This window comes from Capra hircus, chromosome 25 (genome assembly GCF_001704415.2).
Source record: "Capra hircus breed San Clemente chromosome 25, ASM170441v1, whole genome shotgun sequence".
Taxonomy (NCBI): Eukaryota; Metazoa; Chordata; class Mammalia; order Artiodactyla; family Bovidae; genus Capra; species Capra hircus.
The window spans coordinates 16,904,056-16,929,041 of record NC_030832.1 but is presented as its reverse complement, the minus strand read 5'-3'; the positions used below and the strand labels follow the sequence as shown (position 1 = coordinate 16,929,041).

The 24,986-nt window shown below is 43.3% G+C and overlaps 1 protein-coding gene across 2 annotated transcripts in view; it reads right to left on the bottom strand.

Annotated features, from left to right (window-relative positions):
• TMC5 (transmembrane channel like 5) overlaps positions 1 to 24,986 on the bottom strand; it is an 81,747-nt gene that overhangs the window by 14,759 nt on the left and 42,002 nt on the right. For both annotated transcript variants that reach the window (XM_018041009.1, XM_018041010.1), the window contains 11 exons: positions 24,660 to 24,747; positions 23,650 to 23,898; positions 21,392 to 21,543; positions 17,311 to 17,455; positions 16,272 to 16,427; positions 12,695 to 12,846; positions 7,137 to 7,215; positions 5,798 to 5,895; positions 4,143 to 4,238; positions 2,122 to 2,197; positions 1,811 to 1,944 (listed from right to left, as the gene is read on the bottom strand). In XM_018041009.1, the coding sequence (XP_017896498.1) occupies positions 1,811 to 1,944; positions 2,122 to 2,197; positions 4,143 to 4,238; positions 5,798 to 5,895; positions 7,137 to 7,215; positions 12,695 to 12,846; positions 16,272 to 16,427; positions 17,311 to 17,455; positions 21,392 to 21,543; positions 23,650 to 23,898; positions 24,660 to 24,747 (1,425 nt within the window). The remainder of the gene's footprint in view (positions 1 to 1,810; positions 1,945 to 2,121; positions 2,198 to 4,142; positions 4,239 to 5,797; positions 5,896 to 7,136; positions 7,216 to 12,694; positions 12,847 to 16,271; positions 16,428 to 17,310; positions 17,456 to 21,391; positions 21,544 to 23,649; positions 23,899 to 24,659; positions 24,748 to 24,986) is intronic.

Genomic DNA, 24,986 nt, shown 5'->3' with positions numbered 1-24,986 from the left:
AGCATATTAAAAAGCAGAGACATTACTTTACCAACAAAGGTCCGTCTAGTCAAAGCTATGGGTTTTCCAGTAGTCATGTATGAATGTAAGAGCTGGACTATAAAGAAAGCTGAACACTGAAAAATTGATGCTTTTGAACTGTGGTGTTGGAGAAGACTCTTGAGAGTCCCTTGGACAGCAAGGAGATCAAACCAGTCAATCCTAAAGGAAATCAGTCCTGAATATTCATTGGACGGACTGATGTTGAAGCTGAAACTCCAATACTTTGGCCACCTGATGGGAAGAACCTGACTCATTGGTAAAGACCTCGATGCTGGGAAAGATTGAAGGCAGGAGGAGAAAGGGATGACAGAGGATGAAATGGTTGGATGGCATCACCGGCCTGATGGACATGAGTTTGAGGAAGCTCTGAAAGTTGGTGATGGACAGGGAAGCCTCATGTCCTGTAGTCCGTGGGGTCGCAAAGAGTTGGACACGACTGAACAACTGAACTGGACTGAACTGAGGCTGGTTATAACTCTCATCAAGAAAGTGAAAGTGAGGTTGGAGGGGTAAGAAGAAGCCTGACCAGACAGACCTTTCAGTTCATTAGAGGACGCTCTGTTCTCTGTGTGGAGACCTGGATTCTTCCAGCTGGGAACCTGCACCACCTGGAGGAATTGAGGGGGCTGTGCCAGTCAAGACTGGGCAAGTGTTAGGTGGTGACCAAACTCGGATGTATTAATCCCTAGGTCGCAGCATCTGTTAGCTACCAAGGGAACTTGGTATGCAGATGATACCACCCTAATGGCAGAAAGAGAGAGGCTGTCCAAGGGACTCCCAAGAGTCTTCTCCAGCACCACAGTTCAAAATCATCAATTCTTCAGTGTTCAGCCTTCTTTATGGTCCAACTCCCACATCCATACATGACTACTGGAAAAATCACAACTTTGACTATATGGAATTTTGTCACAAAGTGATATCTCCGCTTTTTAATATGCTATCTAGGTTGGTCATAGCTTTTCTTCCAAGGAGCAACTGTCTTCTAATTTCATGGCTGCAGTTACCGTCTGCAGTGATTTTGGAGCCCAGAAAATAAAGTCTGTCACTGTTTCCATTGTTTCCCCATCTATTTGCCATGAAGTTGATGGGACCAGATGCCATGATCTTAGTTTTCTGAATTGAATTTTAAGCCAACTTTTTCACTCTCCTCTTTCATTTTCATCAAGAGGCTCTTTAGTTCTTCTCTTTCTGCCATAAAGGTAGTGTTATCTGCCTATCTGAAGTTATTGATATTTCTCCTGGCAATCTTCATTCCAGCTTGTGCTTCATCCAGCCCAATGTTTCTCATGATGTACTCTGCATGAAGTATTAAAGTAGTCCAAATCATAGAAACAAAATACAAAGTGCTGGGAGGACAGAGGAGGGGATAGGTAAAATTACAGTTTGACAGGCATAGACTTTCAATTTCACAAGATGAAGAAGTTCCAGAAATCTGTTGCTAAACAATGTGAACATACTTAACTCTACTGAACTATACACTTTTAAATAAGATGGCTAAGATTCCAGCTTGTGATTCTTCCAGTCCGGCATTTCACGTGATATACTTTGCATGTAACTTAAATAAGCAAGGTGACAATATACAGCCTTGATGGACTCCTTTCCCAATTTTGAACCAGTTCATTGTTCCATGTCTGGTTCTAACTGTTGCTTCTTGACCAATTATTTTTTCAGTGGCAGTCATCTTCTGATCTGTTGGTCTCACTATACCTGAAGAATGATAAAACCTACATTTTAAAACACCCGCTCCTCCAAGGCTGCCATCTCCTACCTCCAGATGGTGATGGCCAAGGTGCACAGGACCCCAGTGAAAGATGGGAAGAAAAGCAGAAAGATGAAGAAAGTCATCATCTGCGAGGCCCGCCATGCTTTGCTCGGAGGCTGGAAATTCATCATCAGGCTGATCTGAAGAAAGAGATGCAGTCACCTCCCTTGTGCAGCCAGAGGAGCAGGCCAAGGGGACCCCAGCTAGACACCAGTTCCCTGATACCCTTCCCAGCACCGCCCCCCCACCCAATTCCAACCACCACTGGGTCATATGGGACTGCAAAGCCAATTGGTTCCAACTTCAGACTGACTCACATTTTTGACGTAAAACATGATGAAAAGAGTAATCATCTGGATAAAGGGCAGCAGAGGACAGAAGAAGGTTCCAATCCTATGAGAGAGTGGGGATGAGCGTCAGAGGTCAGGGAAGGCACAGGGAACGGGTTAATGATGGGTGTGGGGGGAAGAGGGAGGGTGTGACGGGCTGCATTGTGTCCCTCCAAACTCATTTGTTGAAGTCGTAACCCCAATACCTCAGAACGTGTTTGGAGATAGGAGCTTGAAAGAGACAATGAAGGTAAAATGAGGTCACTCACCTGGTGTGGGGCCTAACGGACACACAGAGGGAAGAGACATGTGAGGGGCCAGGGTGAAGGCGCCATCTACAGGCCAAGGATGGAGGCCTCAGGCGAAGTCAACCCTGCCAACACCTTGATCTGGGATTTCAAGCCTCCGGAATTGTGAGAAAATAAATTTGTGCGGTTTATTGTTTAATAAATAGCCAGAATTTAAAGTACCTGTGGTACTTTATTATCAAAGTGCTAGAAAACTCATACAGAGGGGGACTGCTTCCAGTATGGCAAACCTGGCAAATCCCCACCATATCCAGAATCCACAGTTCTAGGAAAGAGATTCTGCAGAGAACGTTACCCACACGGCCATTAGTTAAACCACCAGATGGCCTCCGGGCAGCCCTCACCCAGGTGTCCCAAATGCGGGACGTGAACCCCGCCTCCTCATCTGGCATTCGAGAAGGCCTGACATCCTGCCAGGACAGGCACTAAACTGCATTATTACAAATGAGAAGGGCCCTCCCTCTTTAATTCTCCCCAATGCTGCTGAGGCCAAAGGAAGAAAATATCAGTTTGGGTGCTGGTGTCTTTAAGTCCTAACATTTGCCAACCTCCTTAAAAAGAAAAAAAAAACAAAACAAAACAGGTAGTCTTTAGACTGAGAGCCTTGATAGCAGCATCTAGCTAGAATTGTACTTTTTATGATGGGTTTGATTTTATTTTTCAAATGACTTGCAATTTAAAGTCAGATGATATGATTTTCCATTGATGATGATAAAATAAAGACTCATTAAAATGTATTTAAGTTTATAAAAAGCACACAACATAAAAGAGAATATGAAGTCAAAAACAGTTCACTGATAGACAAGCCACACAAAATAGGAAGGCTGGTTAAGATGGTAAATGTTAGGTTCTGCGTTTTTTTTTTTTTTTTTAGGTTATGTGTTTTGTACTACAAATTTTAAAAAAGAGCCCTTAAAAGGATAACAAAACAGTCATGTAATATCCCTACCTATAAACCTTTCTAAGTCAGTTACTCACCAAGCACTTAATGCACGCATTTTCTCATTTAATCTCACCAAAAGTCCATAAAGTAGGTGCTACTATTTCCCCCATTAACAGATTAGAAAACGAAGGTTTAGCCAGAGTTTATATATAACTTGCCCAGTGGCATCCTGTTCACTGGGTAAAAGGACTTTGTAAACTGTCCATTTGCCAGTGGCGTCCTGGCAGTAAGCAAATGCACCACCTAAACCACATAAAAAAAAGTCTTCACCACCTCCAAAAATAAATTCATTGACGCTCCTGATTTATTTGCAAATAGCCAAATCACCCAGGGCAACTTTAAAGAGTTGGGAAATAAGGCGCTTTACAGTTGTATGGCCTATTTGAGATTGCAGAGCAGATTTCTTATATCACTTGACTTAATCATCGACTAAGGTGAAGGCAGCTCTTATTATGTGCATTTGACAGATGAGGAGACTGAGGCTCAGAGAAGTTCAGTGACCTCAATGAGTAGAAGAGCCAACGCCACAATCCAAGTTTATCCAGGTTGCCCTTCAGGTTGGGGTCCCTGTTCCGTGTCGATTCTTGGCTGAAGTCCTCATAAAAAAGAGAATACTCTGGCACATGGTCCTCAGACTGGCTGAATTTGGTATCCCCTGTACAGCTTTGAAAAACAACAGATTCTGGGCATTGCCACCAAAACTCCAAGTTCACAGTCAGGTGGGAACCACTGAGCAAACCAAAAATTTCAAAACTTACCACACCAGAGTTTGTGCATAAATGAGTTCTAACACATTTCTGGCAATATCAAACTCCTGTAAGCCAATACTTGTGATCAGCCGCATCCCAATGATTCTGTGAAAATATGATGGGGTTAGTACACAAACCATGAACTCCCTCCTTCAAAAGATTCCCCACAATCAACAAAGGAGGACAAACTTTCACCAGTTTGGAATAAAGTTATGACTACCCTTTCAAATTTTTGAAAAATTCCAAGTATGAGCATGTTTTAAAAGAAATAATTGAGGGAATCAAGGGAAAATGGAATTAACACAAAGGATTCAAATGGAGATACTGCTAAAGTGGTTCAAAAATTTCTAGAGAACATTATTTAAATTATCCTACCTGCTACTTAAACAGATAACTAATTATTAATAGGTTTACTAAAATAGGTATTATTTAAATGAGATTATTTAAGTTACCCCCACCTATTATCTTCTTTATACCACATTTTGCTTTTAAATCTTTCTTTTAAACCTTTATTTTAATATAGTTTAAATCTATATTTAAACTCAGCACCTCTCAACCCAAATAAACTGAAAAATTCTCAACTTTCAGTTACTGCTATTGAGTTAATGGTGTTTCCCTGTTTTCTAAATCCACAAGGAGGAAACCTAGGTCCCCATTTATTCTGAAGAAATTTGAGACCATTTTGATTTTTTTTCATACAGAAGAATTGCCCAAAAAAAAAAAAACTGCTATAAAAGACAAACAAACAAAATAACAACAACAAAAACTTTCTCATCTTTATGTCCAGACCCTGGACAGAGGCTGAACTAAAAGTGAGTTAGGGTAGACTGAGTGAGGAAATTTGGCATTCAACCCACTGAGGAAGGAATCAGCATTACGTCATGCCATCTTATTACTAAGGCAGCTTGTGAAATAAGTAAATGTCTATTAAGAATGAGATGCTCATAATATCATTATAAAATACATGAGTAAATAAATAAAAGAAGACCATACATGGGCCAACGATGATATTGCCCCAATCCTGCACACTTGGAATCTAAATTAAAAATCAGTGCATTAATTAAATTCAATGAAAACAATGAGATAAATCTATACATACAAACATGGAAAGATGATAAGGCATTCTCACTATACAAACTCCATAGCAGTTTTGCAATTTAGCACGCACAAATATACACACACACAAAGCAGGACGTGCACAGAAAATCTGGAAGAATGTACATACACTAGAAGATTAAAATCATCTATGGTGGATACAGTTTCAAACAACTCAGTTTCTGTGTCTCATTTGTAGAACTTTCTTTCTCAGGAGGTTTCAGTTCAGTTCAGTTCAGTCGCTCAGTCGTGTCCGACTCTTTGCGACCCCATGAATCGCAGCACGCCAGGCCTCCCTGTCCATCACCAACTCCCGGAGCTCACTCAGATTCATGTCCATAGAGTCAGTGGTTATAAAGGGCCAATTGAACTAAATGAACTTTGACAACAGAACTGTCAAGGTGAAATTCCAGTTAATTCAGAAGAAAACAATATTCCTAAGGACAGTAGGCAGACTTAGGACAATGTACACTTAGAGTACAGAAGGGACCCATACTTCCTGCTCAGCCAATGCTATGGCTCTGGTTACAGCAGCAGGTACTAATTACTCAAGACAGACAAATATTTACCTTCTCAGGAACTCCCCCAGGAAGGAATCAGCTAAAGAGAACACAAAATCCATCAGAAGGAGCCGGTAGATTTCTTGGCCAATGAGGGTTTCCCAACACTGGAAAGTAAAGGCAAACAGGAGTTGGGATGTGGGAGGAGGCTGTTGCCATCTGCTCCTGCCCCTCTGGTCCCATAAGAATGGAGTTGGCAGCTTTGTTTGATCGAGCCTTGGAGGCTCCAGAAAAGCAGACCCACTCTCATCAGAAATGCATCTCTCGGCTGTTTATTTTTGAGTGTTGATTCTCTTTCTGCGGGCCTTCTTCCTCCATTAAGGCTTGCCCTCCTCATGTATCCAGACTTTCCTGTCTCACTACCTCTCCCCTTTAACACTTTTCATCTTTGTCCTATGCCTTCTAGATACTGTTTTTAGCCAAGAAGAGCAGGAGGTGTCAATGGCTAATAATGCCTCCATTCCTTTTGCTTATTAACCTTGTGAAAAATCAATATCTTAAAATTTTTTTAAATTTAATTTTACTTTTATGTATACTTTCTCTGACATGTTTCTTTTCTTTATATTGAAGCTTCTGATTTAAATCATTTTTTCTCTGTCTAAAGGACTTCTTTAAACCTTTCTCGTGTAGAAGGTCTGCTGGAAATAATTTCCCGCAGTATTTGTTTTTCTGAGAAGGTCTTTATTTTTCTTTCACTTTTGAGGGATAATTTAACCAAATATGGAAATCTTGGTTGGTGTATTTTTTATTTCAACTTTTAAGAATTGACGCTAGACCCTCAAAAAATAATTTTTGAGTGCTATGAAAAGTAACCCCCTGCATTTTCCTATTCTTTATCCTCTATAGGTAAAGTTTTTAAAAATAGTCTAGTTTATTTTAAGGCTTACTCTTTGTTTTTAGTTTTCTGTAATGCTATCTGATGTGCCAAGTTGGAGTTTTTTTTAATTTTTAATTTACTTTACTTCTTTCTTTGGGTGTTTTCTTGCTCAGTGTTCTTTGAGCTTCCTGTTTCTATAGTTTGGTGTCTTTCAAGAATTTTAAAATAATTTATATCTTCCTGATTATGAAAGTGGCCTAGAGGTTTAGCAGATTGGCATAAACAGAAAGGTTGAAATGGTCAGTTTTTGAAGTTAGTTACTTCTGTAGGAAGCCCAAGGATGGATGGAAGGGTGGAAAGGTGAATGGATGGATAGATGGATAGATGAATAGATGGATATGTAGATGGACAGATGGATGGGAAAAATAACATGGTATCTACTCTAATATCATAGGCAGAAACCGTTGAGAAACTCACTTCCTCCCTGATGGTCAAAGCCAAGCTTAAAGCAAAACGGCATAGGAATCTTACCTCTTCACTATCCAGGGCCACAATGTTGAGCCAGTAGTAACACAAAATTCCAATGATTGATATTTTCAGAAAGATATTTCTAAAAAATGAAGAGAAAACAACTATCGTTACTTCCATGGCAGTCATGGGAGATGTTTGCTAATATTTCATTTGGGGCACATGGTAGGATGGAAATTCCTGCCCCCTGTGGTTATGTGCTTTAGTTGCTTGGTTGTGCCCAATTGTTTGCGACCCCGTGAGCTGCAGCCCCCCAGGCTCCTCTGTCCATGGGGATTCTCCAGGCAAGAACACTGGAATGGGTTGCCATTTTCTCCTCCAGGGTATCTTCCCGACCCGGGGATTGAACCCAGGTCTCCCATGTTGCAGGCAGATTCTTTACTCTCTGAGCCACCAGGGAAGCCCCCTGTGGTTGGTAGGGGGGCGGCGCATGTGGCTAGTTCTGGCAAATAAGCTGCGAGCGTAAACAATGTGTGTCACCTTGTGTCACTTCTAGACTAGAGTATTTAAATGCCAGTGAGACTCACCATCTTCCCTCTGGAAGGACAATCAGTCTGAATCCCTGAGTGACTAACATAAGCAGAATTTCCCTGCCAATCCACAAGGGCGTGCAACATGAACAAGAAATAAATACTTGTGTTCTAAACCACTGTGAGTTTGGAGTGGGTGTCGGCAGGGGGGGGTTGCAGGGATGTTTGTTACCACAGTTTAACCTCGTTTATTCTGACTGATACACTCTCTTTTGCTGCTAAGTTGCTTCAGTTGTGTCTGACTCTGTGCGACCCCATAGACGGCAGCCCACCAGGCTCCCCCGTCCCTGGGATTCTTCAGGCAAGAACACTGGAGTGGGTTGCCATTTCCTTCTCCAATGCATGAAAGTGAAAAGTGAAAGGGAAGTTGCTCAGTCGTGTCTGACTCTTAGCAACCCCATGGACTGCAGCCTACCAGGCTCCTCCATCCATGAGATTTTCCAGGCAAGAGTACTGGAGTGGGGTGCCATCAGCTTCTCCGACACTCTCTTTAGGGCATATCCAAACTATCTGATCTCACTTTTCACTGTAGTTGTAGTACACATACATACTATTCATCAGGTGCCACCAGGGACAGTAAACATGCTACACATTTTTTCGAATCACCCCTCTTAATCATTCTACCGTCAGGTAGATAGTATTTTATGCCTATCTTACTGATGAGGAAACTGAACCACAGAGAGATGAAATAACTTGTACAAGATCACACGGATTGCTTAGGGGCGTGACAAAGGTTGAAAACAAGGACCACCTGATTTAACAGCCTGAGTTCTTAAACCTAGTCACTTTGCCGAAATCAATAACTGCTGGTTTTAAGAGGTCTTCAACATTGATGTGCCAAGAACCATGCACCACTACACCAGTCATTTTCAAAGTATGGTCCGCAGACCAGCAGTAGCATCTGTAATCTTGTTAGAAAGGCAAATTTTCTGGCCCTCTCCCAGATCTTCTGAATCAGACACTCTGGTATAGGGCCCAGCAACCCCTCCAGGCAATTCTGGGGCAGGTTAAAGGTTGAGAACCAACCATTAGACAAAAGAACACAGTGAAGGAAGAGACAGGATTTGCCTTTTTCAACACTAGATCCCAAATCTCTTGCCCAGTGCCTCGCCTATAATAGACTCTCAATATCTACTGGATTAATGCCTTACTGTTCAGTGATATTGTCATTTATGATAAGAAATATGCATTTGGTCTTCTTGTCCTTTTCTGGCACTGAGCTCCTAAAACCTTTGGAATCTCTAGTAAGGAGAGCTATCAAAGTGTCTTTTGTTATATTAATGTGACTGTTGGAAAGCCCCTAGGTCTACTAAGGTTAGGGGCTGGTTGCTGTGAGAACCAATCCTGTGATTTAGAGGATCTGAACTCAGCATGCCTATTGCAGACTCCAGAGAGGAGAGAGGGGCTGGAGATTGAATTTACTGGGCTTCTCTGATGGCTCAGTGGGTAAAGAATCTGCCTGCAATGCAGGAGACCTGGGTTCAATCCCTGGGTTGGGAAGATCCCCTGGAGGAGGGCAGGACAACCCACTCCAGTATTCTTGTCTGGAGAATCCCCATAGACAGAGAAGCCTGGCAGGCTACAGTCCATGGGGTTGCAAAGAGTCAGACACAGCTGAGCTACTAAGTACAACACAGAACCAGTGGGCCATTTAATTAGCCAGGCATACGTGATGAAGCCTCCACACAAACTCAAAAGGAGAGGGGCTCAGTGAGCTTCTAGCTTGGTGACAGGATGGTATTTGGGAGACTGAAAATCTCAGAAAAGGCAAGGAAGCTCTGTATTCCATAGACTTTGCCCTACACATCTCTTCTACCTGGCTGTTCTTGAGTTATAGCTTTTTATAATAAAGCAGTAATCTTGTAAGTAAAGTGTTTCTCTGAGTCATGTGAGCTGTTCTAGCAAATTCTCAAGCTCAAGGAAGGGGTCATTGGAACCTCTGATCTGTAGTTGGTCGGTCAGAAGCCCAGGTGACAATGTGGATTTGCAACTGGTACCAGAAGAGCGGGTGGGGGCAGTCCTGTGGGGCTGAGCCTTACCCTGTGGGATCCTGACACCACCTTCAGGTACATAGTGTCAGAGTTGAATTAAATTGTAGAACACCCATCTGTGTGTATTGGAGAATGGCTTGGTGGTGTGGGAAAACCCCACATGTCAGAACTGGTGTCAGAATTTAAATATATTAACTGCAGTGTAACTCCAGGTTAAACCTATTTCTGAGCTTTCTTATTTTCTCTGCGTATAGAGAAGATTTTGAGTATTTGTGAAAAAATAGATAGGGCTAATATATATTAAAAGATAATGAATTTCTCTTGGGATCAGAAAAATGCAAATTAAATAAAGTGATTAGATCAAAATGACATGCTGAGCATTGGAGTCTATTACCTATCATACTGAACCTATCACCTCTACATCCAAATTCTATTGAAATGATACCAAAAAAAAAGTCGAAAGCTAGAAGATCCATAATGCAGTGGGAAACAAAAAAGTCATCATGAACAGACCAGAAATATAGAGGAATTTATGGAAAATAGAAAGCAGAAATAAAGGACACAAAGATTAAAATATGAAAAGGGGTCAGTGAAGAAGACTGGAGAAAACCCAATTTAAAACAAATTTGGGAGAAGACTGCCTCAGAGGTGGTGGTAGTTCTGAGGATGCCTGGAACTTAGAGACAGCACGTATAAAGGGTCTGGAAAGAACAAGGGGGTGACTGTTTGGTGATGCCAGATGTCAGAAACCCTCAAAGTCATACCTGTAGGCCTCAGAATAGGTAGTTAGAATACAGAGTCCTTGGCCCATGCAAATCCACATTCAAATCGAAAGGCAAAATAAAAAATGTGTGGGAACCTGGAAGTACTTAAAAAGTTGACCATCCCAAGGTCCACTCTAAAATAACGTCTTATCTTCTCTCACAAAAGGACACTGTAAGTAGGATACATTGAGCAGACACTGATGAGCAAAGAAGCCAGCGTACTGCTGAACTGTGTGCTGAAAATGGTTTAATTCTTTTTTTTAATCGCAATAAAAAAATATCCCGATTGTTTCTAACCATTGAGAGGAGGCGCCCAGAGGTGTAGTGTGGGTAGAAAGGAAGGCTTTCTAAAATTTTTTTCTTCGGGAAAATGATACTTGTATCTGTGTGTGCTCAGTGGCTCTGTGCTCAGTGGCTCTGTCGTGTCCAACTCTGTAACCCTAGGGCTGTAGCCCATCAGGCTCCTCCATCCATGGAATTTTCCAGGCAAGAATATACTGGAGTGGAGTGCCATTTCCTACATGCCCTTGAGGAAAGGCGTGGCAACCCACTCCAGTATTCTTGCCTGGAGAATCCCATGGACAGAGAAGCCTGATGGGCTACAGCCCACAGGGTTGCGAAGAGTCAGACATGAATATGGTGACTTAGCACGCACACATCATCTTCTCTTCCTTATGTTTCATAGCTCTTTGAATAAAGATGAACTCTGGACCTATCTATCTAATACATATATAGATAACTCTAAACATTAACCTGAAGTCAGTCAACATTTTCTGTGAAGGGCCGGACAGTTAATATTTTTGGCCTTGCAAACCATACAGTTTGTGTCCCAGCTCTGCAGTTGTAACAGGAAGGGAGTCATAGATGGTAGGTCACCAATGGACATGGTTGCATTCCAATGAGACTTTAGTGATGAAAATGGGAGGCAGGCTGGGCCTGCAGGCTGCTGCTTGCTAACTCCTGATCTAAAATAATAAATATATATATATATATGTGTGTGTGTGTGTGTGTGTGTGTTTTAAAATATGCTTGTTACAAATTTAAGGGTAACAGAAATGTTTAAGATTTGTATGAAGAAACTATAAGCATAAACATAAGTATAGATTTGCTATTCCAGGAAGAAGGAATGGTCAGTGCAAAGGTGCTGAGGTGGGCATACAGTTTGTGAACAATGAGAAGGCGAGTGAGGCTGGGGTCACTGAGGAAGGGGAAAGAGGTAGAAAATAAAACCGTAGAACTGACCAGGAGCCAGATCTCAGAGGCAATGGTAAAGTAAGGACTCTGAAATTGATCAGTAAAACAAAGTCTGTCTGGTAGTTCAGCCTCATGCCTATAAACATCACCATAACCAGGAAATGGTCAGCGTACTAGCCAGGAAGAAGCAATAAAGAAAACAATTTGGGTAGCTTTATACTTTACCAGGAGAAGGCAATGGCACCCCACTCCAGTACTCTTGCCTGGAAAACCCCATGGACGGGGGAGCCTGGTGGGCTGCAGCCCATGGGGTCGCTAAGAGTCGTACACAACTGAGCGACTTCACTTTCACTTTTCACTTTCATGCACTGGAGAAGGAAATGGCAACCCACTCCAGTGTTCTTGCCTGGAGAATCCCAGGGACGGGGGAGCCTGGTGGGCTGCCATCTATGGGGTCACACAGAGTCAGGTACAACTGAAGTCACTTAGCAGCATACTTTATCAAGACTGTGGGGTCACTTCTAGCACATACAATGCCTTTCTGGGAATCACAAAAAGGGATCCTCTCCCAGCCAATGAATTGCCAAAATCATCCCCTCAACCTCAACCTCCCCTTCCAACCTACCATTTGGATGGTTAAATGACAGAAATGAACCTGTTCCTCCTGGCTGATTCAGTGGGTACTCAGCCTCACAGTCGGACTCACAGGAACTCTGGATGATCAGTTCCCACATGACTTCTTAGCTAAGAACATTGTGTAGTGCACAACCTACTCACCCATACATCTCATAACTGAGAACCATGCTCCTCAAGCTGGCAGCAAGATAAGCCATTACTGGGAAAGCTTATCTGGGAAAGATTAGCCATTACTATAAGCAAAGGGCAAATGTACCCAATTACTGTATTTCTTCGGGGCTGTTTGGATTTTATAGCTAATAACTCATACCATAAAAACATAATCTACTCTTTAAATTCTTTCTGGAAAACAGAACTTTGATACTTGAGTGTAACCCTTTCGAGTTTCCATCCCATTTCTCTCCATGAAAATCGAGGCTGAAGTGAGAAGTGACAGCCACACCTACCGGATCAGGAGGGTATAGACTTCGTGCCTCGGCATTTCGTAGCGCTCCACCAGCCTGAACAGGGAGTAGAAGCGAGGCACGACCAGGTTGATGCAGGACACGACAAAAGGCAGTAAGAGCACCGCCCCAGGGTTACTGTGGTTTTCCAGGAACTGCAGGGGATGGAGGGAGAGAATCAAGTTGCTGACTGTACACTGGACCCTTCTCTGCCTGACTCAGAAGATCCCCCAAGGTGGGAAAACCCCAGATAATGGCTCCTCTGATAAGCCATTAAAGGACCACTTACCAAGCACTTGCCCTCGGCCAAGAATCACTCACATGATGCTTTAATTCCCCCTATATCCCAATAAGTGGGTGTTAATAGACATAACTGATGGACAACCTGAGGCTCAGAGAGGCAAAGATGCTTGCCCAGGGTTCCCCAGCTAGGAATTGGCAGATTTGAAACCAGGGTCTATCAGACTCAGGGACCTATGGCCCAACAGCCATTCTGTGACTTTACTTTTCTCACCAAGAGGTTTGGAAACATGAGAATGTGCTCCAGGCTGCTGAAAGAAAAGCTTGAGTTACCAAAGCTAGGACACAAGGGAATTTCTCCTCTGCTATCCTGCGTGCCCTGGTTCATTTCACCAAGCTTTGCCTGTCCTCGGGTGCTGCAAGGGGAGCCTCTGCTAGCCCACGCTGCTCTTTTCTATGAGGGTCAGAGGGGTGCCCCTGCCTTCGTGGGGACACCTCCCTGGCATTTGTCTGGAGTGAAGCCTATGCCGCCCCTCTGTCAGGCACTCTTGGAGTAAGAGATTCTAATGGATTTATCTGATGTCTGAAAGTTCCCTCATTTCCCACCCTGAAGCCTGACTCTGCCTCTATTTACCTCTGGAGGCTACAGTCTGTGGGGTCACAGAGAGTCGGACATGACTGAGTGACTTCAATTTCAGTATTAATTTGATCAGAATATTAATTAGGTCAGAGTATTAAAGTAACCATCATCTTTATTGAGTGAATTATAATCATAGAGGCTAGACCTAGAAACAGAGAAGGCAATGGCAACCCACTCCAGTACTCTTGCCTGGCAAATCCCATGGACAGAGGAGCCTGGTAGGCTGCAGTCCATGGGGTCGCTAGGAGTCAGACACAACTGAGTGATTTCACTTTCATGCACTGGAGAAGGAAATGGCAATCCACTCCAGTGTTCTTGCCTGGAGAATCCCAGGGATGGGGGAGCCTGGTGGGCTGCCATCTATGAGGTCGCACAGAGTTGGACACGACTGAAGCGACTGAGCAGCAGCAGCAGCTTTGGAAACACCACTTGCACTTTCACAGTATCTTTGGAGCCAGAATAACTTACGGTCAAATGCTGCACCCCTCCCTGTGCTTATAAGCTGAAGCTTTGGAACCACAAGCATAGCTTCTCTGAGCCTCTTTCCTAGTCTGCCTGATGGGGAGATTATCATATAACCCACAGAAATACTGTAAGAATTAAGTGAGACCACATAAGGGGCTTCCCTGGTAGATCAGTTGGTGAAGAATCCTCCTGCAATGCAGGAGACCCCAGTTTGATTCCTGGGTTGGGAAGATCTACTGGAGAAGGGATAGGCTACCCACTCCAGTATTCTTGGCTTCCCTGTGGCTCAGCTGGTAAAGAATCCACCTGCAATGTGGGAGACCTCGGTTCAATCCCTGGGTTGGGAAGATCCCTTGGAGAAGGGAAAGGCTACCCACTCCAATATTCTGGCCTAGAGAATTCCATGGACTGCATAGTCCATGGGGTTGCAAAGAGTTGGACACGACTTTCACTTTCAGATGAGGAAAGGTCCCGTTGCAGAGCTGCTAAATGACACAGCTGGGGGCACCATTCATGTGAAATTGTAGCTGCCAATGAATGTGCCTCCTCCAGCTGGGCAGAGGGTTGATCTTGCCTGGCACAGATGTTCAAACAATGGGAATGATTCTTCTCCTCCTTCACTACCTCCTTCACTTCAGGTGAGTGTGAAGAAAACCTTCAGAGTCAAGGAGAAACTCAGAAGTCTTTTTTTATACTTACAGCTGCCCTGCCACAGCTTCCAACCCAGGTAGGCAGTGCCAGGCCCTGGAGCAATGGGACTCAGTTTCATCTCTTTCAGGGCAAACCTTAATAGGAACCCTTCGGTTTGTATCATTTCACACCCATTTCTTGCTGGCTCCTCCTCCGCTGGGTTGAGCACCTACTATGTATCAGGAGTTGGGCCAGGTGCCTGGCTATTCTTTTGAAGAAATAAATGTGTAAACAAGGATTTTCAATGCTGCATGTGGCAAGCGCACAGGGAAAGACTGCAGAGTCAGGCTCACCTAACTCAATCTAGTAAGAGACGTGATGGTAAGATTTCCCGGAGGACGTGTCACTCGTGCTGAGGTCTAGAGGGAGAAAAGGAGGAGTTGGCCAGATGAAGGGGAGGGGTGGCAGTGTAGAATGAACTGCGTGTTTCCCATCTAGAGACAAGGGAAAACATGGTGTGTTCAGGGAACTAGGGGCATATCATTTAGTGTTGCTGGTGTGGTATACAGGTGGTTGTGGGGTATTGAGACTAAAGATATGGGCAGGGGCCACATCACAAAAGATCTATCAATCGTGCCATGGAGGATAGATTTTATATTTAGAGTACTGGGAAGACAATAAAGAGAGAGACACAATCAGACCAACCTGTACCACAATTCTAGGGGTCTGCAAAGTCAGCACAATTAGCCCCATTTCCAGAAGAGTAACTGAAAATCACAGAGAAACAGTACTTTGTCCACCCACCAACTAATTAGTCTCAGAGTTCATATCAAAAAAAAAAAAAAAAAAAAAGCTAACATTCCTTTATCACCCACAGTACTGGGTACTAAGTAGACTCTTCACATAACTTTTCCTTAGTCCAGACCACACACCTACAAAACAGGCATTCCAGTTTATAGGTAAGGAATTAGGGGCTTGGGAAGACGAAAGTGAAAGTGTTAGTCACTCAATCGCGTCCAACTCTTTGTGACCCCATGGACTGTAGCCCGCCAGGCCCCTCTATCCATGGGATTTCCCAGGCAAGAATACTGGAGTGGGCTGCCACGCCCTTCTCCAAGGGATCTTCCAGACCCACAGATCAAGCCTCAGTCTCCTGCGTTGCCAGCAGATTCTTTACCATCTGAGCCACCAGGGAAGCCCGTGGGGAGAGTAAATCACTAGCCAAATTCCATTGGTTCATAATATTTATTAAGTGTCTACTTGGTGCCAGAGAGGCATTAGGGATATAATGATAAAGGAGGACACCAGAACCTCATCCCAGGTCTGTGGCCAAAGTTCCCATCTCTCCACTAGCCCAGAGCCTCCACCCTGAGGTATGCACACACGTCCACTGGGGATGTTCTTATGATGCAGATTCTGGGTCCATGGACCAAGAGAAAGACCCAGGATTTTGCACTTTTAAGCAAACTTCCTCCTGGTGGCGATGCTGCTGGCCACGACATCGTTTTCAGTGGTGACCAGGACCCCACCCGCCCCCTCCTGCATCCCATGCCTTCACCTGCTTCTCTGTGCTCTGGACCCTGGATCTCCAGCCTCTCTGGTTACCTGTAAGTTGTTGTCAGCCAGGTAATAAACGGCTACACAGCAGGTGATGGCCGCTCCGGAAGAGACAACCCAGGCTGCCGCGTGGGCAGAGAAGCGGATAAACTGCTGATTGAATGCTAACTTGACGTTCTCCTGACGGATTTCTGACAGGTTCTCCTGTAAACACAAGGAGGTCAAGTTCACTCATAGAACCCCTACACTGTCAGCAAAGATTACCACCCCTAGGGTTTGGTGCTCTCAAAGAGACAGAAACCCACAGGCGAGAGAGTGGGAAAAAGCACCATGAGCTTGGATTAGGAGACCAGTAGGAAAATCTCTAATGGGCAAGAACCCCCCAACGCTTCATTGAATACCTTTTCCATCTCAGAGGGAAAGAGACTGGGGCCATGATCTTGAGAGAATACACTGAGGCCATAGGGCCTTCTTGAAGAATAAGGCTGAGGAATCCTCTGCAACCCTCTTGTCAAAGCCCCTTAGTTTATAAATTCTGCTTGCTCTTTTTTTCTCTTAAATATTTTTCTATAGATCATGGTTTGTCAACCTTGGCTCTATTGTCATTCAGAGTTGATAAATCTGTGCTGAGGGCTTGTCCTGTGCACCGCGGGATGTTGAGCAGCTTCTTGGCCTCTACCCACTAGATGCTGGTAATACACACTCCTCTGCAGCAACAATCAAAAAAGCCTCCAGACATTGCCCCGTGTCTCTGGGGCAAATCTGCCCCAAGTCAAAAACCACTGGATAAAATTATAAACCTAGAACTGTGAGGTCAATAAGTATTTAGCATCTTGTTATAAATTGTTAAACTGCCCTTCAGCAAGCTTATGTCAATAACAAAGTCACCACGTTGTGTGAAAATGTTCATTTCCCTACACCATCACCAGCACTGGGCACTTAAAATAGTTTTAGGTTTTTGTCTTTTTTTTGCCAATATCATGGAGAATAAAAAATAAAATATTATTACTTTAAGAAAAGTTACAGGCATATTGAAGGAGGAAAGAAGACTGGCCACGGGAAGGGATTTAAAGCTAGCTCTCCTTACCCTGATTTCAGTGCTCAGATTCTTCTGTTTCAGCTTTACTGCACTTTCATGAGTGACAGTGAAGTCCCAGCAAAAAATGAGCTTGGCGATCCCTCTGGAGTAAATGTGGGGGTTAATGAAGTTGTTCCGGAAATACCTGGCCATACTAGGAAAGGCAGAAACCAAAATACCCAAGCGTTACTGGGACAGACATTGGAGGTGCAGGGATTATAACAAAGAACAGTTCCATCATTAGTGGTGAAAGGTGACATGGAAGAGTTAGCCTGAACTTCCGGAACACGGCACCAGCAAACATGATAGTTAGCAGCACTGGCTTTGCGATCCGACTGTGTAATCTTTGATTGCCAACCAGGGGATTTTGTCATTTTAAGGGTCCTAACCCTCAGTTTCCACATCTGTATAATGGGGATAATACTAGTTCACTATGAGAGTTGTATTAGTTTCCTCCTGCTGCTATAACAAATTGCCCTAAACTTACTGGCTTAAAACAACATGTATTCTTACTTCAGTTCAGTCATTCAGTTGTGTCCGACTCTTTGCGACCCCATGAACCACAGCACGCCAGGCCTCCCTGTCCATCGCCAACTCCTGGATTCCACCCAAACCTATGTCCATCAAGTTGATGATGCCATCCAACCACCTCATCCTCTGTTGTCCCCGTCTCCTCCTGCCCTCAATCTTTCCCAGCATCAGGTTCTTTTCCAATGAGTCAGCTCTTTGTATCAGGTGGCCAAAGTATTGGAGTTTCAGCCTCAACATCAGTCCTTCCAATGAACACCCAGAACTGATTTCCTTTAGGATGAACTGGCTGGATTTCCTTGCAGTACAAGGGACTCTCAAGAGTCTTCTCCAACACCACAGTTCAAAAGCATCAATTCTTCGGCACTCAGCTTTCCTTATAGTCCAACTCTCACATCCATACATGACCACTGGAAAAACCATAGTCTTGACTAGATGGACACTTGTTGACAAAGTAATGTGTCTGCTTTTTAATATGTTGTCTAGGTTGGTCATAACCTTCCTTCCAAGGAGTAAGTGTCTTTTAATTTCATGGCTGCAATCGCCAACTGCAGGGATTTTGGAGCCCCAAAAAATAAAGTCAGCCACTGTTTCCACTGTTTCCCCATCTATCTGCTTTGAAGTGATGGGACTGGATGCCATGATCTTCGTTTTCTGAATGTTGAGCTTTAAGCCAACTTTTTCACTCTCCTCTTTCACTTTCATCAAGAAGCTCTTTAGCTCTTCTTCACTTTCTGCCATAAGGGTGGTGTCATCTGCACATCTGAGGTTATTGATATTTCTCCTGGTTATCTTGATTCCAGCTTGTGCTTCCTCCAGCCCAGTGTTTCTTATGATGTATTCTGCATATAAGTTAAATAAGCAGGGTGACAATATACAGCCCTGACACACTTCTGTTCCTATTTGGAACCAGTCTGTTGTTCCATGTCCAGTTCTAGTTGTTGCTGCTTGACCTGCACACAGGTTTCTTGAGAGGCAGGTCAGGTGGTCTGGTATTCCCATCTCTTTCAGAATTTTCCACAGTTTATTGTGGTCCACACAGTCAAAGGCTTTGGCATAGTCAATAAAGCAGAAATATATGTGTTTCTGGGACTCTTGCTTTTTCGATGATCCAGCGGATGTTGGCAATTTGATCTCTGGTTCCTCTGCCTTTTCTAAAGCCAGCTTGAACATCTGGAAGTTCACAGTACACATATTGCTGAAGCCTGGCTTGGCGAATTTTGAGCATTACTTTACTAGTGTGTGAGATGAGTGCAATTGTGCGGTAGTTTGAGCATTCTTTGGCATTTCAGAAAGCATTGCTTTTCTTTGGGATTGGAATGAAAACTGACCTTTTCCAGTCCTTTGGCCACTGCTGAGTGTTCCAAATTTGCTGGCATATTGAGTGCAGCACTTTACAGCATCATCTTTCAGGATTTGAAATAGCTCAACTGGAATGCCATCACCTCCACTAGCTTTGTTTGTAGTAATGCTTCCTAAGGCCCACTTGACTTCACATTCCAGGATGTCTGGCTCTAGGTGAGTGATCACACCATCGTGATTACCTGGGTCATGAAGATCTTTTTTGTACAATTCTTCTGTGTATTCTTGCCATCTCTTTGTAATATCTTCTGCTTCTGTTAGGTCCGTACAATTTCTGTCCTTTATCAAGCCCATCTTTGCATGAAATGTTCCCTTGGTATCTCTAATTTTCTTGAACAGATCTCTAGTGTTTCCCATTCTATTGTTTTCCTCTATTTCTTTGCATTGGTTGCTGAGGAAGGCTTTCTTATCTCTCCTTGCTATTCTTTGGAACTCTGCATTCAGATGCTTATATCTTTCCTTTTCTCCTTTGCTTTTCACTTCCCTTCTTTTCACAGCTATTTGTAAGGCCTCCTCTGACAGCCATTTTGCTTTTTTGCATTTCTTTTTCTTGGGGATGGTCTTGATTCCTGTCTCCTGTACAATGTCATGAACCTCCGTCCATAGTTCATCAGGCACTCTATCAGATATAGTCCCTTAAATCTATTTCTCACTTCCACTGTATAGTCATAAGGGATTTGATTTAGGTCATACCTGAATGGTCTAGTGGTTTTCTCCACTTTCTTCAATTTCTTACTAGAGGTCAGAAATCAGAAAATGGGTCAACAATCAAGATACCGGCAGAGTTGTGTTCCTTCTGGAGACTTTGGAGGAGAGTCTGTTTCCCTGCCTTTTCCAGCTTCTAGGTGCTGCCTGCATTCCCTGGCTTGTGGCTCCTTCATCTTCAAAGCCAGAAGAGTAGCACCTTCTGCTCTTTCCCTGACTTTGACTCTCCTGCTTCCCTCTTTAAAGGACCCTTGTGATTGCATTGGCCCATTTTAAGATATTTAACTTAATCACTTCTGGAAAATTTTTTTTGCCAGATAAGGTACCATAGTCACAGTTTCTGGGGATTAGGTCATGGACATCTTTGAAGAGGGAGCATTATTCAGCCCACAGCAAGAGTCAATGTAGCCCTTAGCACAGTAAGCACTCAGTAAAGGCAGCTGTAATTATCATGGAGATGTCTAGGATTCACTGAAGTTGGGTCCAGGAAGCACTAAGCCTGGCATGTGAAAAAATTCTGAGCAAAATGGACACTACCTTTGTAAAGTTTGCCACCAACAAGTAATAACAGCTTAAGAAACGGAAACATTTCTTAGTTCAATAGGACAAAACAAAATCTTATTTTATTTTGGATTATCATGCTGGCAGTGAGGTTGTTATGGACTGAACTGTACTCCTTAAAAATTAATATTTTGAAATCCTATGACTACAATGCAAGAAACCCGGGTTTGATCCTTGGGTTGTGAAGATCCCCTGGAGAAGGGAATGGCTACCCACTGCAGTATTCTTGCCTGGAGAATCTAATGGACAGAGGAGCCTGAGGGCTAAAGTCCATGGGGTTGCAAAGAGTCAGACATGACCGAGAGACTAACACACACATACGCACAACCCTTAGTACCTCAGAAATAGACTGGGTTTTGAGATAGGATCTGTACAGAGGTAGTTAAAGTAAAGTGAGATCATTTCAGTGGGCCCAATCCAACATGGCTGGTGTCCTTATAAGAAGGGGATATTAGGACTCAGATATACATGGAGTGTAGATCATATGAGGATAGAGGGGGAAGGTGGCTGTCAGCAAGCTGGTGAGAGAAGCCTCGTGAGAAACCAACTCTGCCGAAACATCTTGAACTTGAATTTCCAGCATCCCGAATTTGAGAAAAAAAAAAATGTTATTGATTAAGCCCCCCAGTCTGTGGTACTTTGTTACAAAGACCTAGTAAACTAACAGGTTTAACAGATTGGACATTTGACAACTGTCAATTTACAACCGTTCATCAAAACTACCTGAGTCACTGCATCCTTATTTTCAGACTGACCAATTTCTTTAAAAGCCCATGAAAATTTCTCTTCCTCTGTCCAAATGTCCTATGTTCTAGGACAAGAAAGGAGTAGAAAGATGAAATTGCAGAGAAACTGTTCTCCCAGTAACTTTTGAGTCTCTAAAATTCCTAACGCTATAAAGAGCTTAGAATCAGAAAATGCAAACATTCCATACCTGAAGAGCAAACTAAAAAAGCAGATGACCAAACACCCTCCGATTGTGAAGATGTAGGCCAGCTGCATGTTGTACGAGGCCCCGCTGCTGCCATGCCGGATCGAAGAATTGGTGTAAAAGCCATAGTACATCACTGTGTTAGTAAAATAACCCTGAAAAGGACAACAGATCCCAGGTCAGGTGGATCTCTCAAGAAAACAGTGAATGACTCTGGGCCGCAGAGTTTCCTTTTTCTGTATGTGAGAAGCCTGCATTGGTCAGTTTAGACATTTTGTTTACCGGGAAAGAGGCAAACAAGGCCATTGAGAACCTAGATGTCTTATCACAAGGCTCTTAGAGGTAGAACACAGTTTTACAATGGAGGGGCCCAGTAATCACCACCTGGAGCCAGTGACCAAGCCAAGCATGGCTAAAAGCAGGACAGCCAGCTGTTATGTGCCTCTGTCATCTATTAAGTATTACATTTGGTATGACGTTTAAAATGAAACAAACCAAGTCTTTAGGTCTAAACTTCAACTTATAGGAAATAAGGCACCTGTGTAAATCAGAGGAACAAATTAGAGAGACCGGGAGGAAACAATTCAACAATTACATGTACATTCCAATGTTCTACCTTCCACAACTGTCTTATTGTTTCCTCTGGGTCTCTCTAATTTGTTCCTCTAATTTATACAGGCCCCTTATTTCCTTAAAGAACTAAAACCAGAACTACCATATTACCCAGCAATCCCACTACTGGGCATATACCCTGAGAAAACCATAATTCGAAAAGATACATATACTCCATTGTTCAGTGCAGCACTATTTACAATAACCAGAACATGGAAATAACCCAAATGTCCATCAACAGATGAATGATAGAGACGTGGTACATATACACAATGGAATATTACTCAGCCAGAAAAAGGAACAAAATTGGGTCATTTGTACAGATGTGGATCGATAGAGTCTGTCATACAGAGTGAAGTAAGTCAGAAAGAGAAAAGCAAATGTTGTATATTAATGCATATATGTGGAATCTAGAAAAAATGGTACAGATGAACTTGTTAGCAGTGCAGGAATACACAGGCAGATATACAGAACAGACATGTGGACACGAGGGTAGAGGAAAGGAAGGCGAGATGAATTGGGAGAGTACAATTGACATGGATACACTACAATGTATAAAACAGATCGCTAGTGGGGACCTGCTGTATAGCACAGGGAGCTCAGCTCAGTGCTCTGTGATGGCCTAGATGAGAAGGATGGCACTGGGGTGAGAGGGAAGTCCACAGAGGAGGGGATATATATATACATACAACTGATTCACTTCATTGTACAGCAGAAACTAACACATTGTAAAGCAATTATATTCCAATTAAAAATATTATCCTTTTTATTTTTTTCCAACCATTTAAAAATGTGGAAACCAATCTTATTTTGCAGGCTATGCAGAAACAGACGGTGAGCCAGATTTGGCTCTTGCCTATCCATAGAATCTCAGTGGCAGAAACCTCTTCTAGAAAGTAAATTCACAAGGTGGGAGCTATGTGCTCCAATAGAGAGCTTGGTAAGATACACTGTGGTTGTTAATAAAGAGAATAACATGGATGTGTATCCATGCTCAACATACACAGTAAAGCAAAAAAAGTTGCAAAGCAAGACTTGTATTATCTCACCCTCTTTTGATTTAAAAAAATATTTTAGTATTATTGACTTGTGTATCTATGTATCTATGACTGTATAGGAAGAAAAATGGTGGATAAAGATACACTCCAAACTAGAGAGGTAGAAAAAAGAGCAAGGAAGACAAAGAAAAAAGAGCAAGGAAGACACAATAGACTTTTTCTTAATTTGTTCTCTTCTATACTAGGAAATTTTTTAAAAGAAGCACTGTATTTTGTGGAAAGAAAATTTGAAAAAAAGAAAAGGTAGATCTATGAACAGCAATATAAGATGGTGGAAGGAAGCAAGTCACAGGACGTCTATATGAATAATTCATCGTTTGTTTGGAAAAAAAAGAAGTGTATGTCCATGCATAACATGCCCAAAGGTGTGCAGAGAAGAGGATTCTGGGCAACAGAAACTGTTAACATGGTCACCTCGGGAGACAGAAATTCTCCCGAAATTGTGTGTGTGTCACTTTGGAGAAAAAGAGAAAGCATTTTAAACACCCACTTTCGCAGTTGACTCTCAGACAAATGAGAAGCCTGGAAGGGCGCCAGCAGGAACGTCCTGGGTTTCCAAGTATGAACTCCAGGTGTAGGGGGAACACTTACCGCCCCGGTTAAAAATTCCAGTCCAGTGAATTGGAGGTTGTTCTTCTCCATCACAGTTAGCTGAGGGATTATGATGAAACTGAAGGTCACAATGAACGAGAAGATGTTGAACTTCAAAAGCCACTTCAGAAAGTTGAAATAGGAGAGGACGCTGGTGCCGAACTTGCCTCCGATGACCTTGAGCGTCTTCTGCCACAGGCTGATGGAATTGAGCAGTTCCGACAGGTTGTTCTTGAACCTTCGGTATGCCTGGGCATAGACACAAAGCACAGGGCTGGATGGCCCCTCAACAAATATCTACTGAGCAGGCCTGACAATAGCAACAGGCCACCGCTTCTAAGTCCCTTGGACATCAAGCCAGTCTATCCTAAAGGAAATCAACCCTGAATATTCATTGGAAGGACAGATACTGATGCTGAAGCTCCAGTACTTTGACCACCTGATGCAAAGACTTGACTCATTGGAAAAGACTCTGATGCTGGGAAAGACTGAGGGCAGGAGGAGAAGGGGGTGACAGGATGGGATGGTTGGATGGTATCACCATCACTGCCCCTCCCCTGGACATACCCCTACTCTCAGCCCATATTAGGAACCAGCCTGCCCCTACTTGGGGAGCAAGCAAGAGAACCTGCTACTTGTTTTTGCAGGTGCCTTAGTAAAGACTTGCCTGAATTTCTTTTCTGGCCTCTTATCAATTTCTATTGATCAAGAAAGGCCAAGAACCCAGGTCGGTATCACTATATTTATTACCTTCCTAGGTTTGCTGTTGAAGGTGACATTCACAGGAGCTAGGTTGCCCAAATAACTAAATAACTCTGCAGCTCCTTAGACTTTCCTATGCCCACATTTTCCCCACACATAAACTGACCCAATTTCTGCATTCTTTCAAGGAAACAGCCCTGAATTTTGGTTTTTCCTTCCTGTGAGCCCCCTGTCATCCCCACTCTCCCCGCTCCCTGGTTTCACCCTACTCTGTGCCCATTTACTGACCTCAGTAAAGACCGACTTACCAGTGAAATGGAGTTCAGGCACTGAGCACAGCAGTTGAGCTCCAGGATACGACGGGACTGCTTACTTCTCTCTTTGTCAACCATTTTCCTGTGGGAAAGGGCAGAAGAAAGTGAGACACCAGTGCAGTAATGCATTCATCCCCTGGACATTTCTTGAGTGCCTGCCACGTGCCAGGCACAGTCCCAGGTGGTGAGACACAGACAGATCTCCCCAGCTCATGGAGCAGACACCTTAGTGGGGAGAGAGAGAAAATAAATAAGAAATGTAATCATAAAGTAGGTAAACAATATAAGATAAGAGAAGGTGAGTGGTACTATGGGAAAGAG